Genomic DNA, 14,868 nt, shown 5'->3' with positions numbered 1-14,868 from the left:
CCTTAGGCTTTAATTTTTGTATGTTGACGAATTTCATAGAGTTATTAAAAGTCTATTGAAATTTGAATACATCTAGACTTTTATAGAGTTTTTAAAAGTCAATGTTGGATACCACTTGAGTTTTTAAAACTCTATGAAAGTCTATTTTGAATACCACAAGACTTCTATAGACTATGCAAAAGTCTTGATTGAATACCTTTAGATTTTTAAAATCTACAAAAATCAATAAAAATCAATAAATTTCTCACATTGAATACATCCCAAAAAATTGAATTTCAACGGAAGGCTTTATTTATTTGTTATATAATATATATTTTTTTAAGAAATTAATTAACTAGGCAAACCGCGGTCCTATTATGGCAATGTCCGTACACTTGCCACGTAATCGAACATTCTTCCCGCCAATTTCATTTCTGATAACGCGCGCAGCCGCGTATGTTATCTCCTAAACTCGTGCGCCGATTACAGCGCAAGCAAGAAGCGAAATGGCTGAGCGTGAAAAGATGACGGAATACGAGCGGAGGCGACTGGAGAACATGAAGCGCAACGGCGAGATGTTGGCGGCACTGAAGATTCAGTCTAGAGTGAACGAACTCTCCGCCGCCAAACGCCAAAGGTTTCTGATTTCCTCCTTTTATAAGTGTTTTTATGGGTAACATTGTTGTTGGGATTGATTGGTATATGGTTCACGACTGTAGATCTCCTGTTCGAGGAAGTGCAGACGTCGCTCTTTGTGTCACTTTGTGGAAAAATGGCTTCTTTTGTATTTTGTGCCTTTTGAATATACCTAAATTTTATTTAGTACTAATCTATCATTTATTAAACCCGCGCCATCGCAGAGCTCAGTGTAAATCCTATAAAAGTAGTCCCACAAAGAAACCAAAAAACGAAGCCACTGTGGTGCTACGACGGTCTTTGAGGAAACTTGGAGTGCCTACTGACGCATCTACTGCTGGTGGCTTGAAATATTATAACGATGACGACAATCAGACGAAGAAAATTCCGAAATTGAAAACTACCGCCACATGTACATATTCCATTTATGAACCAGTCCCCCTTGCAATGAGAGATACACGCACCAGTGATAATTCCTCAGACAGGACTCTTGTTTCAACCATTTTAAGATGCTCTGAAAAATCCCTTTTGCGTGAGAGTGATGAATTTCCCGTTGATTCCATTGAAACTTTGAGGAGAAGCGAACCATTTGAGCAGCTAAAGGGGCGGAAAAGGGTGTACAGTTCAGTTAGTGTAGATGCCCTGAAATTGAAGCAAGAGAATATAGCAAGGGTGGTGACTGGGAAAATTTTGAATTTTAGGTTTTTTCCAACTCTTGATATGCAAATGGTTGTGGTAGGGAACAAGGATGGCAATATCGGGTTTTGGAATGTCGAAGCAAAAGAAGAAGATGATGGGGGGATTTATGTTTACCACCCACATACGGGACCAATTTCTGGTATTGTGATAGATCCATTTTCCATATCAAAGGTGAGCACATATCATGATGCTTTTTATGTGATACAGTGATAGCTATATATTTGGTTCTTTTTATGTTTATATATTTTTTGCCTAAATCTGAAGGATTGGGTTTAAGGCTAAACAATCATCTGCTATGTTTTCATTTATTCATTCACTTTTAAGTATGACTCCGGAAAGGAAGTAGAATGGAGTTGCAACCACCAATCATGATTTTTATAGAATATTGTTTCATATCCTAAACTTTTTTTTAAAACAAATCAATGTAAGATACTTGTTCGAAACATAGATCGTCCTTGCAGTGGTTGGTCTGAGAAGCTGGGATAAGACTGATTAATGTGAAATGATATATTGGTAAAATAAACTCTTAATCATCGGAATGGTTTTTTAAGACACCGTTCTTTCTGTATATAAGCCTCAAGAAGTAAAACAATGTTGACGCAGGAACTATCTTGTGGATGCACTAACCGGAAAAAAATTTATTTTTGTACTTGTTAAGCATGTAGTTTAGGACATACATTTGCCCTGCATTACAGCACACATCGTTCATGTTCTGTGAGGTGGTCGGCCAGTATTGCTTGCATCTCAATATGATATTCGTGCGTTTAGATCTGTTTACTATTATTGGAGCACTGAAATTTCCTTATTTTGACTTTTGCAGTTGTACAGTTCTTGCTATGATGGGTTTGTGCGGTTATTAGATGTTGAGAAAGAGGTGTTCGATATGGTTTATGCCAGTGAATACACTATATACTCTATGACCCTAAATCCACACGACAACAAGTCCTTATACTTTAGTGAAGGCAGAGGAGGAATCCAGATATGGGATTTGAGAGCAGCAAAATCCGCGTCTTCATGTGATTTGCATGAAGATAAGATTAACACCATAGACTTTAACTTAGAAAACAGTAATCTCATGGCTACGAGCTCCACAGATGGCACTGCTTGCATTTGGGATTTGAGACTCTTGAGTGCAGATGAACCAAAGCCCCTGCAGACTATTAAGCATAAAAGAGCCATACAATCTGCTTACTTTTCACCAACTGGGAAGTGTCTGGCAACTACAAGGTTCGTACGGGGTTATCTTTCTTACATATTAAGGCTAACTAATATGAACGTTGTCATTTTTGTCGAGTTCTTGGTTGAATGCATAATCAATTAGAATGTATACTGCAAAATATGTTCCGCCTCTTAAATTTCAAGCTGCTGTTTGGAATCTTCTTCGTGCTCATTCGGTGGCTTTGATCATATCTGTTTGAACAAGTTCTTGAAATTTTTGTGTATTTTCATCTGTTTATGCAGCATGGATAACACTGTTGGCTTATTTAGTGGTCCAAATTACAAGGACACATCTATGGTTTTTCATTATAACCAAACAGGAAGATTGAAGTCCAAATTTAGGTAAGACGTTTCTTTCAGTCACAAAAGTGAAGGTTACAGGTTACTTTCAATTTTATGGATGATTTATATATTGTCAACATGAGTTTGATTTCTTTAAGTTGTAATCTTGGTGGGTTGAATATGAAGAAATCGTCAGTAATTCTCATTTCCTTTTTTATGATTTGGATCAGAGGTATATGGGGTTGGGATGACTCATATGTCTTCATTGGTAATATGAAGAGAGGAATTGATGTCATCTCTGTTGCCAGTGAAAAAATTGTCACTACCTTGGAAAGTGAACTGGTTTCTGCTGTTTCATGCCGTTTTGATGCCCATCCGTGCAACGTTGGGATGCTTGCCGGGGCTACAAGTGGAGGCCAGGTTTACATTTGGACTCCGTCGTAGAAAAATACTTTCCGTTTTGAGCTTTAACCATGTTGGTCCATATGTTATCTTATTTATGGCTATATGCATGAAATTGATGTTGTTCGTTTAGACGTGTAAGCCACATTAACTTCTTGAAGTAAATGTTTTCTTGTTTATGCTGTTTAAGCGATAAATGTTTTCCTTTTTTGGGCTTGATTAATCTTTTTTCAAGGAAAACGGGACTACGAGTAATAACCATGGCATCGCATGAAAGGCAAGTTAGTCACATCAAGGCCCAAGTTTTCTGTTACAGGGAAGCTTTGTAAACAACCAATTTGACAAGTATGTGCGGTCAAAACTAGGGAAAAGACTAAACTAACACATAGCCCAAAAGCATCATCGATGATGCACTTGGAAATAAAAACCACGGGATTGAAGAAAAGATAGTTTTATTATTATTGAAAACAATATTCTTGATTGAATTCACATTGTCTCATAATATTTGATATAAGTAGTAGACGATGGGGGAGACAAGAATTTGTTTTAGTGGGATCAGGATGAAACCAAAAGAACTATTGCGGATCACTTGTTTGGTTTCGTGACTGTTGATAACGTAGGACAAACGAATATTACAGTGGGGAATCCATTTGAATTCTAGAACAAAAACCTCTTTTTAGAAATCAGTTGATAAAACGTATGTAGGAAGTAAAGGAATTAACATCGACGAAGTAAAAATTGTAGAAATGTTGATGATGGAATCAAGTGAAGACATAGTAAAGCACAAGATCCTTAGTTCTGTAGAAAATCGAGCATCCTATGAGCAAACATATTTCCAAACTAATGGAAACAAAAACAAGGTGACTTTCTTCATGCTTCCCCACAAGTAGGAATCAAGATTTTCCCTTGTAAAAAGTGTCGGGACTTTGTCAAACAGAACTAAGTGATTCCCTAATTAAAATTCTCTATACCAAATGGACACCCTCAATCTCTAGGTTATTCCTACATCACCATGGTTATTATCATCAGTCAATAAACCCTTTTCTCCTATATAAATCCTTGAGTAAACATGAAGTACTGCAAACGGCACGCTCAGTAGAAAGTAAAGAGAGAGAAGAATGGGCACCGGATCAGCAGACATGATGTTCTTGTGTGTCTTCGACGGAAGCTTATCGGTGTGTGACATGAAGATTGAGCGGAGGCCATATCATCGCAATTGTTCATGCGCACTGCATAATTTGAATAACAAATGTTCACATTTCGGTTCTCTGACAGAGGACCCTTTCATTCCCCAAACGAAAAATCAGGAAAGATTGGGTTGTTTCTGTATCAGCTTCTCCCATCTCTTCTCAGTATTCTAATATTTTTAATTCATCAGTTAGGGGTAGGGAACGCAAAAGTGGGGATTCAGTTAAATTGTTGAGCAGCTTAACAAATGGTTAGATTCTTTTCTTAACTCCCTTTAATTTCTTTTCCTCCCCCCATTTTTTAGATAGATTCTTGTAGGCCCTTGTGATCCGGAGGAAGAAAATAACTCCAGGAGTGTTTCCTTTTACTGTGTATTCAATTTCTCCATTATTACAAACTCAAAACATGATGTGAACAATGCATCAAATTTACGTTTCTGAAAAATTGAAGGTTATTTTTTTAGCACCGAGGAACCATCAGACACAAACGAAGAAGACAAGTTGCGGGCCTGGCTCCCTGTAACCAAATTTAATATGGTAGAACATTCAGATTCATATGATGTGTTCATGGCGGTTAGGCCTTTCTAGTGCTTCCGAAAATACTGAAAACAGAAAAATTTAGGTAGTTTTTGCTTTTCTTCAAGCATTTACGATTATTATCTTAGTGTATTTGGTTGTTTTACTCGGTCTCTTTTCCGATTTTTCTAGACATTTGTTGCCACAATGGTGGAGCTAACTTGTCTCTTTCTGAAATTTATTCGAGCTTTGCACTTGATACATACGTTCAGAAGGAGACAATATTTCACATACAAGGCATGCATGCGTGTTAGCTCCAAATGTCTTGAAAAATAGGAGTACAAGTGTTTCATCAACTACCATATACGATGGAACCAGAAATTTGATATCGTCTTGTTTAAAAAACTTTCTTAACAAAAAATTAATAATATATGTCAATTAATTTCACAGAAATTAGATTTTCTTGGTTAAATTTTTTTTTATAAATATTCTTGTAAAAAATAAAATAAAATCGAAAAATTAATAGATTTCTTTTTAGATTTTGTTTAAATAAATTTAATTTTTCATGAATAAAATAGAACTAAAAAAAGAGATATTTTGAAAATAAGAAGTAAAAAAAGAGATATTTTGAAAATTCTTAAAATTACATTGTAACATATTATAATTCATATAAATTATTATATTTTCCTCCACAAATAGATGTAAATTTACATATTAGTGGATTATCCAGAAAAATATTATCCGCAAAATTACCATTCCAACGAAGTGTAGCCATTCAAGCATTGCTTTCCACCGTATGATGCTGTAGCCATGCGTTGCGCCTACTGCCCCACCACTCCGACATCGCTTCCGCCCCTCCGCTGCCACCAAAAGCTTCCACTCAGTCGCCGCTCCCTCCTGTACCTCTCCACTGCTCTCCCCTTCTTCACCCCGCTATCATCCTCCGCCGCCTCCCCAGACACCTCAATCACCGACAGGGTCTTCCTGGACCTCAGCCTCTGCCCGTCTTACTTCCAGAGCCGTACGCTAGGTGAGTACGACCTATCCCTCTGCACCGATTCGGAGCCCTTCGGCCGCCTCGTCCTCGGACTCTATGGCAATCTCCTCCCAATCACTGTCTCCAATTTCAAAGCCATGTGCACAGGCTCCTCCGGCTCCAGTTACAAGGGCACTTTGATTCACAAGATATTTCCCGGAGAATTCTTTGCGGCGGGTCGGCAGGGGAGGAAGGATAAAGGGGAAGTTACGCCGCCTGTACAGTTGGTTAGAAATACGGAGACTGTTGATTCCAAAGCTTTTCTGTTGGAGCATTCGCGGCCTGGTGTGGTTTCATTGTGCTTGTCGGAGAATGACTGACGACGATGATTTGAAGCTGAATACCAACTATCATAATGTGGAATTCTTGATTACCACTGGTCCTGGACCGTGTCCTCGGCTTGATAGAAACAACATTGTTTTTGGGTCAGTTCTTGAAGGTGAGTTCAGTTTCATTTCTTCTATCTTTCGTTATTTAGCTAAATTCCTGGTGCTTCAATCTTATTGCATATTTATATCCAGGTCTAAAATTGTGATCTTTATATTTTTGAACCTGTAAACTAAATTGTTGCTACCTTTATCCGTTTTCTTGGTATATTCCTGATTGTCCTAAAATCATGAATCCTGGTCCTGAATGAGATCAAGACTGATGGTTGAATCCATAGTTGATTAATTTCTAATTCAATCCATCTAAAAAATTTGTGATAAAAGCTTCATTTCGTTGGACTTCTTGATGATTTTACCTTTTGTAGTTTTCTTCTTGGCGCATCAGCTGTGTCTCGATTCAAGCTTCATGCCTCTTGGACTACTCGATACATCCCTCGTATTTTTCTAGCATAGAAGTTAACTTGAGGATGAGTAAATCTTGTTTTTTGCTCGACTGTTTTTACTGCCAAATAGTTCCAATTGAAATGCATATAAGCGCCTAGAATACTTGGTAGTCAGTCTGTTGATAGCCCACGAGAAAATGCTCGCGATGCTCGCGACGAGTTTGCTGATGATAAACTGTTTTTATGTTGAAACATGGCGCAAAACTTCTGTTTGGGCTCTGTTTACATGCTATCAGAATGCTTTTAAACATAAGGCTGCCTTCCTACAGGACTTGATGTGGTCACAGCCGTGGCTTCCATTCCGACTTATAAACCATCTGAAAGAATCCGCCAATACAACGAATTTGCGGAGTTCATAGGGGATGAAAGAGCTAGAACAGCTCGTGCAACCTGGAACAGACCTCTTAAGACATTGTACATCAGTGATTGTGGTGAACTTTTAGTTGCAAAACCTACCCTGTCCCCAACTCTACCTTGATTTCTTCATGCTTGTATGTTGCATTTTTTGGTATGCATATGTATTTGAAATTTTTCTCTCGAGCACAATCGATCCGTGTACTGTTGCGACATTCAGCTGCATTTATTCTCTCAAACCACGAAGAAACCAAACAAGATTTCAGACTTAGATTAGCTAAAGAAATAAAGTGCGGGTGAGATTATTCCGATTTGGTTGTGTTCCGCAGGTGAAACGGAGGTGGTCACAGGCTTTCTTTTAGGTTGGTTGAACATATTTGAGATCCAAATATCAGTATTTGAATTTATAACTTCCTATTCTCTTTTCTATCAGTATTTGGAGCTAAACGTGTGGATTCATCTTCCATGCCAAGTTTCCGCAATACAAATTCAGACAATACATCTTAGAATCAGCTTTTGACTTGAGAATTTGTTGACAAAACCTGCTGTTGTCCTTTAGGAGGGAGTTTAGCCGCAATGGCCCTTAATTCATTAGCAATCTCCGTGAAATTTGGCCTCTCCGATGGTTCAGATGACCAGCACCTCTCCATTAGATCTCTCCAGTCTGGATCACATGGTTCAGGCACAGGCGGACGCAACGTGTTGCTCACAATACCACCTATCATATCATGAATGATTCATAAGCTAACCAAATTTGTTTGGTACAAAAAGGGTAGTATTAGAAATGTACGAATGCCATACCGATGATGGCTCCATAGTGCAAATCTGCGTATGGTTCTTCTCCGGTTAGAAGCTCCCACATTACAATTCCAAATGAAAACACATCAACCTGCAAATGAAGCCATAAGAATAACATCCAACTTAAAGAAATATCGATGATCGATGCGGGTTCAGGGCCTATCGATTGAAAATTAATAATCTAGAAATGACGTCTTTGATCGCCCTTCAGGACAGTCTTTTTTGAATATTTTTTTACGTTTTCGAAGAATTCACCCCTTAGGAAACGTTTTACATGGAAACATCTCTCGGTCTTGAATGAAATTACAGATTTGGTTCCAAGTTGTTGGTTAGTAAAGTGTAATGATCTTCGGAGTTGAAAAAGAATCAAACGAAAAACCTTCTCGGAAACAAGGCTACTGCTGCCATTAAGAAGTTCTGGTGCCATCCATGGAAGTGTTCCCCTCACACCACCGGAAATTAGCGTCTGGCATTTCACCTTGGACAGCCCCAGATCACCAACCTACAAATGAAGACTAATAAAACACAGACACATGATGGGAATTTAAACAGAATTTTCCCCTAACCATGAAGGGTGCATGGAGGACGAAAACTAAAGGTTTTTTGAGAACAAATTTGAATGCACAAAATCTAGCTAGGAGAAGCCAAACTTAGATTTGCAAACCTGTCTGCTGATTCATAAAATATATTATATCAAGGTAATTTCAGGGTATAGAATGATGTACTTGGACTACTTTCGATCAGGCTTCTCGCGACTCGTATTATCCAAGTGCACACTTCCTTTTGCATGTATCATCAGTAAATTAGTACACCATCCACTTCCATTTTTATTTATCAAATTATGTGCGGTAGAGCATAAATAAAGAACATCATAAACCCATCTTAGGCATATACAGAAGGCGAAGTTGTAAAATTGATCGACTTATTGCGCGAAATGTTTTATTTTATGCATTTTATTAGTAGTCATTTGTCGATTTTCTTTTTATTTTTAGTTAAGATAATAGGCCCATAAATTGTCCACTTGATCACATGAAACAGGTTTTGACCAACAAAACTATTGATATTTTCTCTCTTCTATTTCCAGTCCCCCTCTACTCTCCTTCCCAATTCTGTTCTCCCCCTACCATTACATTGCCTTTACATACAATTAAGATTCTTGAGCCTAATGACATAAAAAGCCAAATACAACTAAACTAAAACCACTATGAAGCAGTCATCTTTAAACAAACTAAGTAGCTTAAATAGTGAGCTTTAAGCTACAACAAAACAATATCGAAATTTTCCAGAATGAAACTTCATGTCTCACGCATGGTCACATGGTTTTCATTGGTGCACCACAAAATTTCCCCTCCATCTTGCTGATTCCACTCATGGGAAAAATTAACTTTTCCTAGTCTACCCATTCTGGTCTGAAATTATGTTCAATGCAATTCTCTATATCCATGTCAACAAGCTGGAAATAGAATAACAACATTTAGCTTAGCTAAGCTGATTGCAATACCAGATTGGTTTGGAGGCTCGAAGCTAATAGAAGGTTACTGTATAATTTTAAATGTGCAAAGTTGTCCATAATAGTAGTGAAACCATCTAGCTCATTGCTGCCATTAATTCTCCAATCCATGCAATTGTAGCACTGGGTTTTAGCTATGATTATGACGACTTTTTGGAAGCCAATGCCACAAATGTCAATTATTAATAAGAAATTATAATCATCGTCATCATTTGTTGAGTGGCCATCAATCCAGAGCTAAATTTGAAAGCACATCAACAGAAATCCCCAGTGACAGCTTCCACAATCCAAGATTCAATCAGAACTTGTAGCTATCTACTAAGTTCCCATTTGATTTAACTGTACAATTGTTCAATCATTTGGCCAAACGTCATAACAAGCTAAGGGCAGCAGCCTTGCATGCTTGTACAAAGCTCCAATTAAGTTTGACATGCACACACATACAAATTAGCATACACATACACAACACCAAACCATCAAAATTTCATCACATTAATATTTATGACATAGAGACCACACGGTTAAAATTGAGATGTGGCAGAATAAGAACTTTTTAACACACACGAACAACTAATTGTGTAAGATGGATACAAATGTCAGATATATACCTTGCATATTGGGCGATGTGGATCCCGAAGATTAACCAATAAATTGTCACTTTTCAAGTCAAAATGTACGATATTCTTCGCGTGCAAGTATTCCATCCCAAAGGCCACATCCATGGAAATCAAAAGACGCTTGCGTTTGTCAAGAATTCTGAATACAAGAAGGGTTATGACTCATGTCTTAGTTTTTTGTAAGTTAGCACACCCAAAGTTGGAACATTTTGGTTGTGCACTCGCATGTAAGATTTATTTCAGATAACAAGATATGTGCATATACACCTCACATTAAGAAAGAACACATGACTTGGGTACAAATCTAGTAATTAACTACTACAATGCAATTTGATGAATTATTACCTCTCACTCTTCTGCAAGGCATTCCTCAATGAACCATTCACCATGTATTCGGTAACAGTCGCAACTGTACCATCAGGGCCATCAAGCACAACCCCATAAAAAGCAACCACGTTTGGATGGTGCAAGTCAGCCAGCTTGATTGCCTCATTCCAGAAATCATCTCTCTGATCATTTTATGAATCAAAGCATGAAAATGGGGGAAAAAAGGCAATGATTGGATGTTTGAAATAATCACAGTGATGTACAAGATCACTGACCATGCGTTCTTGTTCTGAAGGCTTCCCAGCAAAACATCTATCATTGATGCGTTTGATTGCAACATCCGTACCTCTCCATTTTCCATGGTAAACGGTACCAAAGGTACCAGAACCCAATTCTCTTAGCTCTTCCAGGTCACTATTTTTTATAATCTGGCATAAGAAAAGAAAAGGAAAGGAAAGGAAAAGAAAAATGAAAAGGTTGGACAGAAAACAAAGGATGAAATGGTAAGATTTGATCCTTACATTATTTAAGAATCACAAAAAGATATCATTTTTAAGGAAGGATACCTGCAACCGACCCATGCCATCAGATGTAGGGAACCCAAAGTTTATCTTTTCTGGCAATTTGGCCTTGATTTCCTGAATGATAAAATTGTCGAACAGGTGAGTCCGGTTGCACATAATTCCCATATTCAGGTGCTCATACAAGAAAGAGAAGAGGCGACCACAAACCTCAAATTTATCACTGTGCTGCATTTCTACAGTTGGTGGTTGAACTTCACCATTTTGCTGGGTCATAGGTGAAGAATCGCTCCAAGCATTTGGTGATAGGTCCGGATTTGAAGGGACGGGTGAGTGAAGAACAGAAGCAACTACACCCTCAGCAACAGCTTGAAGTTCTTGTTTTATCAATTCATCTGATTCAACTTTAACCAAAATAAGATAAGGTCGTGAGTAACCACACAAGTGATCCATATGAACCAAAATGCAACAGGAGAATAGATTCTCACCTTTATTGGACGATATATGATTTAGATTGAAGTCTTGATTCAGATTTCCTCTGGTTTGGTAAGATGCATTGTCCACTGGAGTCTCTATCACTGGATTCAAGTAATTACCAGGCCCTGCATACTCCCTAATAATTTTATTAGGCCTGGGGGGAGGGAAATGAGAATCAAGCCGTAAGTTCCAGGGATCCTGGTTGCTAAATAAAGATGCTGAGTTGTCTGGGATTTCTCCAACCATAGAAGATGGACACATAGATGATGTGCTATTTCCCTCGACTGCAACGGCTTCCTTATCACCAGGCATTCTTGACGGCATCCATGAAGTGTCGTCCCTCTGTTGTACCTCCAATAAGTTTTTCTCTCTAGTAGACTCAGCAACAGATTTGACCTGCTCATTACCAACCATTATTTCAGAAGGGCGTATATGGAGATTTTCCAATCTCCCATCGATTTGTCTCAGATAATCAAATGCCGGTGAATCGTCTCTAGGATTTCCACCTGCAAGATTACTTGCAAATTGGTCTGGGGATACACCAAAGACATCATCTGAAGTCTGCAATGGCGTGCATCCAACGGGAACAAAATCATTATTCAGAGGCACACTAATTGCCGTCCCCTGTATAACCTGGCGTTGAGGCTGCACAGTATTCGCTTGCATTGATTGAGGAGTATTAGTCACAAGCATACCAAGTGGAGATTGAACGGCACTAGTCGCCGTCATGCCAAGGGGAAATGTCACCTTAGAATGTTCAGGATTTCCTGGCTTTTGATGAATAGATTTCTCATCCATGGTCTGCTCCTCAAACTTCCACGAAACCCCACTTCCCTCTGTCTGGACAAATCCACTTTCAGGATCCTCGTTACCTGCAACTCTTGGCAATGCCCCAGCAGCTACTTGTTCTGTGAACCCTTCAGAAAGGGGTCCAGTTACAGCAGGCCTATTTATTGCGCGTCCTCGGTCATCCAAGTGCAGACTATGATATACTGATCTTGAGTCAGTCAAGGTGCTTAACGGAAATTCTTTTTGCTCCTGAGCTATTGTATCTGAATGAGCATGTGGCAAAGCTTTTTGGCACACATAACAGTCTTCAAATCTAGGAATTACATCAGAAACAAAAACTGGTTGCGGAGGTAAGCTACCCTCTGAGAAGGTTATTTGCTCAGAATGTGGAATTTGATGCCAATTATATATTGATGGAGCCTGAGCATGATGTGCACCATGGCCTTGTTCAGTTGGAAGTTGGACAACCCTATGAGCCACTGCATGTTCTGCCGGATAATGCTCCACACGAACTTGTCGCGGCTGAATCAGGGAAGGAACAGCACCAGGATTCATGATGGAAGGATTCATTGTCATATGCATAGAAGGTGGAAACTGTTGAGGTAGAGCTACAGTAGGGATGGGATGTTGGCTGTATACAGGAGACACTGTTTGCAAGATCTGTGAAGGGAACCCCATTTGAGAAGGAAGCTGCATATAGCCAGCAGGGTTTAAAGTTTCCCGATGAGAATCAAAATAAGCCTGCATGTAAGGAGAAGCTGGAAAAGCCATCCCCTGAACTGAATGGGAGGCAGTAAGAGGGACATGTCTTTCTAACTCTTGTTCAGGAGATGGACCTACAGAAGGATCAATATGTGGTGCAGGATTAGGATCTGCATACATCATTCTAGAACTTGACTCTATCGCCACACCAGGATTTCCCATGGGCGAAAATCCACAGTTGAATGGCAGACCATGAGCCTCTCCCTGAGCAGGGCTAGAACTCTCAGCACCCTCAGTAACACTCAAATCTGAATTCTGAGCAGAAGCAGCACTCTCAATGCTCGCCTTCCTAGCAATTTGACCAGCAACACTCGGTCCATCCGTAATCCCATTCACTGCCTCCACATATTTCTGTCCACCATCCTGAAGATCCACAATATGCATGGGGGCGGGACTCTCAAGCTCAGATGGTGAAAACAAAAAAATTCTCAACTTAGAAGACCCATCTGAAGACCTCTCAATCAGCTTCTCATATTCATCCATCATGTTCTCAAGATCATCAGGACCTGAAACAGACACTAGGGCATCAAGTTCCTCACCTGGCAACTGGTACTTAATCACCGCATTCTGCCCACAAATATCTATCATTTTCTGAACTAATTCGCCAATACTTGCACCTCTCCTTATACTAAATATCCTAGTTTGTCCGCCAACATATCTCAATGTCCCGTCACTTGGTCGTGGCAATATTTTCCCACCAAAACTGCATAAAAACTTAACCTTCCGCCCTGAGACAGAATCATCACCGCCCTCATCACTGGTATGATCAGAGCCCACGCCCCGTGTTCCCATGTAAGGGGAACAAGTGTACCCTATTGTTGAATTAACTGCGGGACCCACAACACCTGGTTGAGGTGGCGGTGGCATTACATTCTGGACCCACCTAGCTACTCCGGGAACCGCGTTGCTCAAACCTAGATTTATAAACCCAGCATCAGGAACTGTTGCAGGATAATAAACAGCATGGCCGGATCCAGGGCTACCCCCTAAATCGGTAGATGAGTTTGAGTAAAACCCTTCTACGGGCTTCCCCGATGAAGTCACAGAAGGCGTAATTCGCGGGTCCTCGGGCACATTTTGTACTATATTTAGCGGGCGCAAAGATTTGGGTATTGAGTTCTGATCCAAAGCCATAATTTAATCTATGTACTATTGAATTTCCAAGCAATCCCGCTAAAAAAATTGAATCTTGTACAAAATCTACAAAAGCACAATGAAACTTGGTGCCTTCCGTACTCGTATTCAGTCTGAGAGTCTATATCACACCCATTAAGCTGAAACAGAGAGGGAACAAAAATCACAATTAGAAGATAAACCACTAACAAACGCAAATAGACTGAACGCAAAATCAATACAAAAAATACCCACCAAGAACACACGGATTCAAATCATGGACAAATCACCGAAGCACCAGATTTCCCTGGGGACGCCACGCCTAAGGAAGGAGACCAGCCTTGGATTCGGTGAGCTCAACACCCACCAATTTCCCAGAATATAATCTAATATAATAATCAATCAAATGTGTATATGTACAGATAGTACACAGTTGTATTTCCCTGAAAATAATCTTCCGAACGAGGATAGCTGGAAGAGAACCTCGGGAGGTGCCGCTCAATGCCTAGATTTTGGTGACCAGTAGAAATAAATATTTTTACATTTAAAAAAACAATATTATCATTATTTATTTAATTTCTTGGGTTTTAAATATTAAAATTATTATTATTTTAAAAAAAAATATTATGTGCTGTGTGAGAGTGGGGAAAGTTAGGGCCACGTGGAGTGGTGCATGTACAAATTTATAGATAGAAGAATTATGTAGATGTGACTCATATATTTGGTAGGATTTGCATTTTATGGACAACGACACAAATTGGTTGGGAAAATAAATTCGGGACAAATGAACAATTAGGGGGCCAAGGCGGATACTTT

The 14,868-nt window shown here is 39.2% G+C and overlaps 3 protein-coding genes across 6 annotated transcripts; 2 read left to right on the top strand and 1 right to left on the bottom strand.

Moving 5' to 3' along the window:
* Positions 1-379: 379 nt before the first annotated feature.
* Positions 380-3,395, top strand: LOC140805842 (uncharacterized). Of its 2 annotated transcripts, none has more exons than XM_073162176.1 (5): positions 380-616; positions 840-1,485; positions 2,135-2,541; positions 2,776-2,874; positions 3,045-3,395. In XM_073162176.1, exons 1-5 carry the CDS (start codon positions 486-488, stop codon positions 3,256-3,258), a joined length of 1,497 nt encoding a protein of 498 aa, XP_073018277.1. In that variant the 5' UTR covers positions 380-485; the 3' UTR covers positions 3,259-3,395. The 2 variants fall into 2 exon arrangements, with proteins under 2 accessions (XP_073018277.1, XP_073018276.1); XM_073162175.1 differs by having other exon boundaries at positions 699-1,485.
* Positions 3,396-5,645: 2,250 nt separating this feature from the next.
* LOC140805840 (peptidyl-prolyl cis-trans isomerase CYP28, chloroplastic) lies at positions 5,646-7,857 on the top strand. The gene is given in 3 exon segments (XM_073162174.1): positions 5,646-6,272; positions 6,274-6,394; positions 7,054-7,857. Coding segments are annotated over 3 exon segments (873 nt in total). The 5' UTR covers positions 5,646-5,729; the 3' UTR covers positions 7,263-7,857.
* On the bottom strand, positions 7,629-14,580 carry LOC140805839 (uncharacterized). Of its 3 annotated transcripts, none has more exons than XM_073162171.1 (10): positions 14,308-14,579; positions 11,400-14,213; positions 11,122-11,315; positions 10,957-11,028; positions 10,666-10,818; positions 10,409-10,572; positions 10,055-10,202; positions 8,316-8,438; positions 7,940-8,027; positions 7,629-7,856 (listed from the first exon to the last, which is right to left on the bottom strand). In XM_073162171.1, the coding sequence occupies exons 2-10, from the start codon at positions 14,071-14,073 to the stop codon at positions 7,648-7,650; spliced, it is 3,825 nt and encodes a 1,274-aa protein (XP_073018272.1). In that variant the 5' UTR covers positions 14,074-14,213; positions 14,308-14,579; the 3' UTR covers positions 7,629-7,647. The 3 variants fall into 3 exon arrangements, with proteins under 3 accessions (XP_073018272.1, XP_073018273.1, XP_073018274.1); XM_073162172.1 differs by having other exon boundaries at positions 11,122-11,306; XM_073162173.1 differs by lacking the exons at positions 7,629-7,856; positions 7,940-8,027; positions 8,316-8,438 and adding an exon at positions 9,437-9,785 and having other exon boundaries at positions 14,308-14,580.
* Positions 14,581-14,868: the final 288 nt, after the last annotated feature.

The sequence above is a fragment of the Primulina eburnea genome, chromosome 11, assembly GCF_022965805.1.
Source record: "Primulina eburnea isolate SZY01 chromosome 11, ASM2296580v1, whole genome shotgun sequence".
Classification (NCBI taxonomy): Eukaryota; Viridiplantae; Streptophyta; class Magnoliopsida; order Lamiales; family Gesneriaceae; genus Primulina; species Primulina eburnea.
This window is presented reverse-complemented; position numbering and strand designations above follow the sequence as displayed.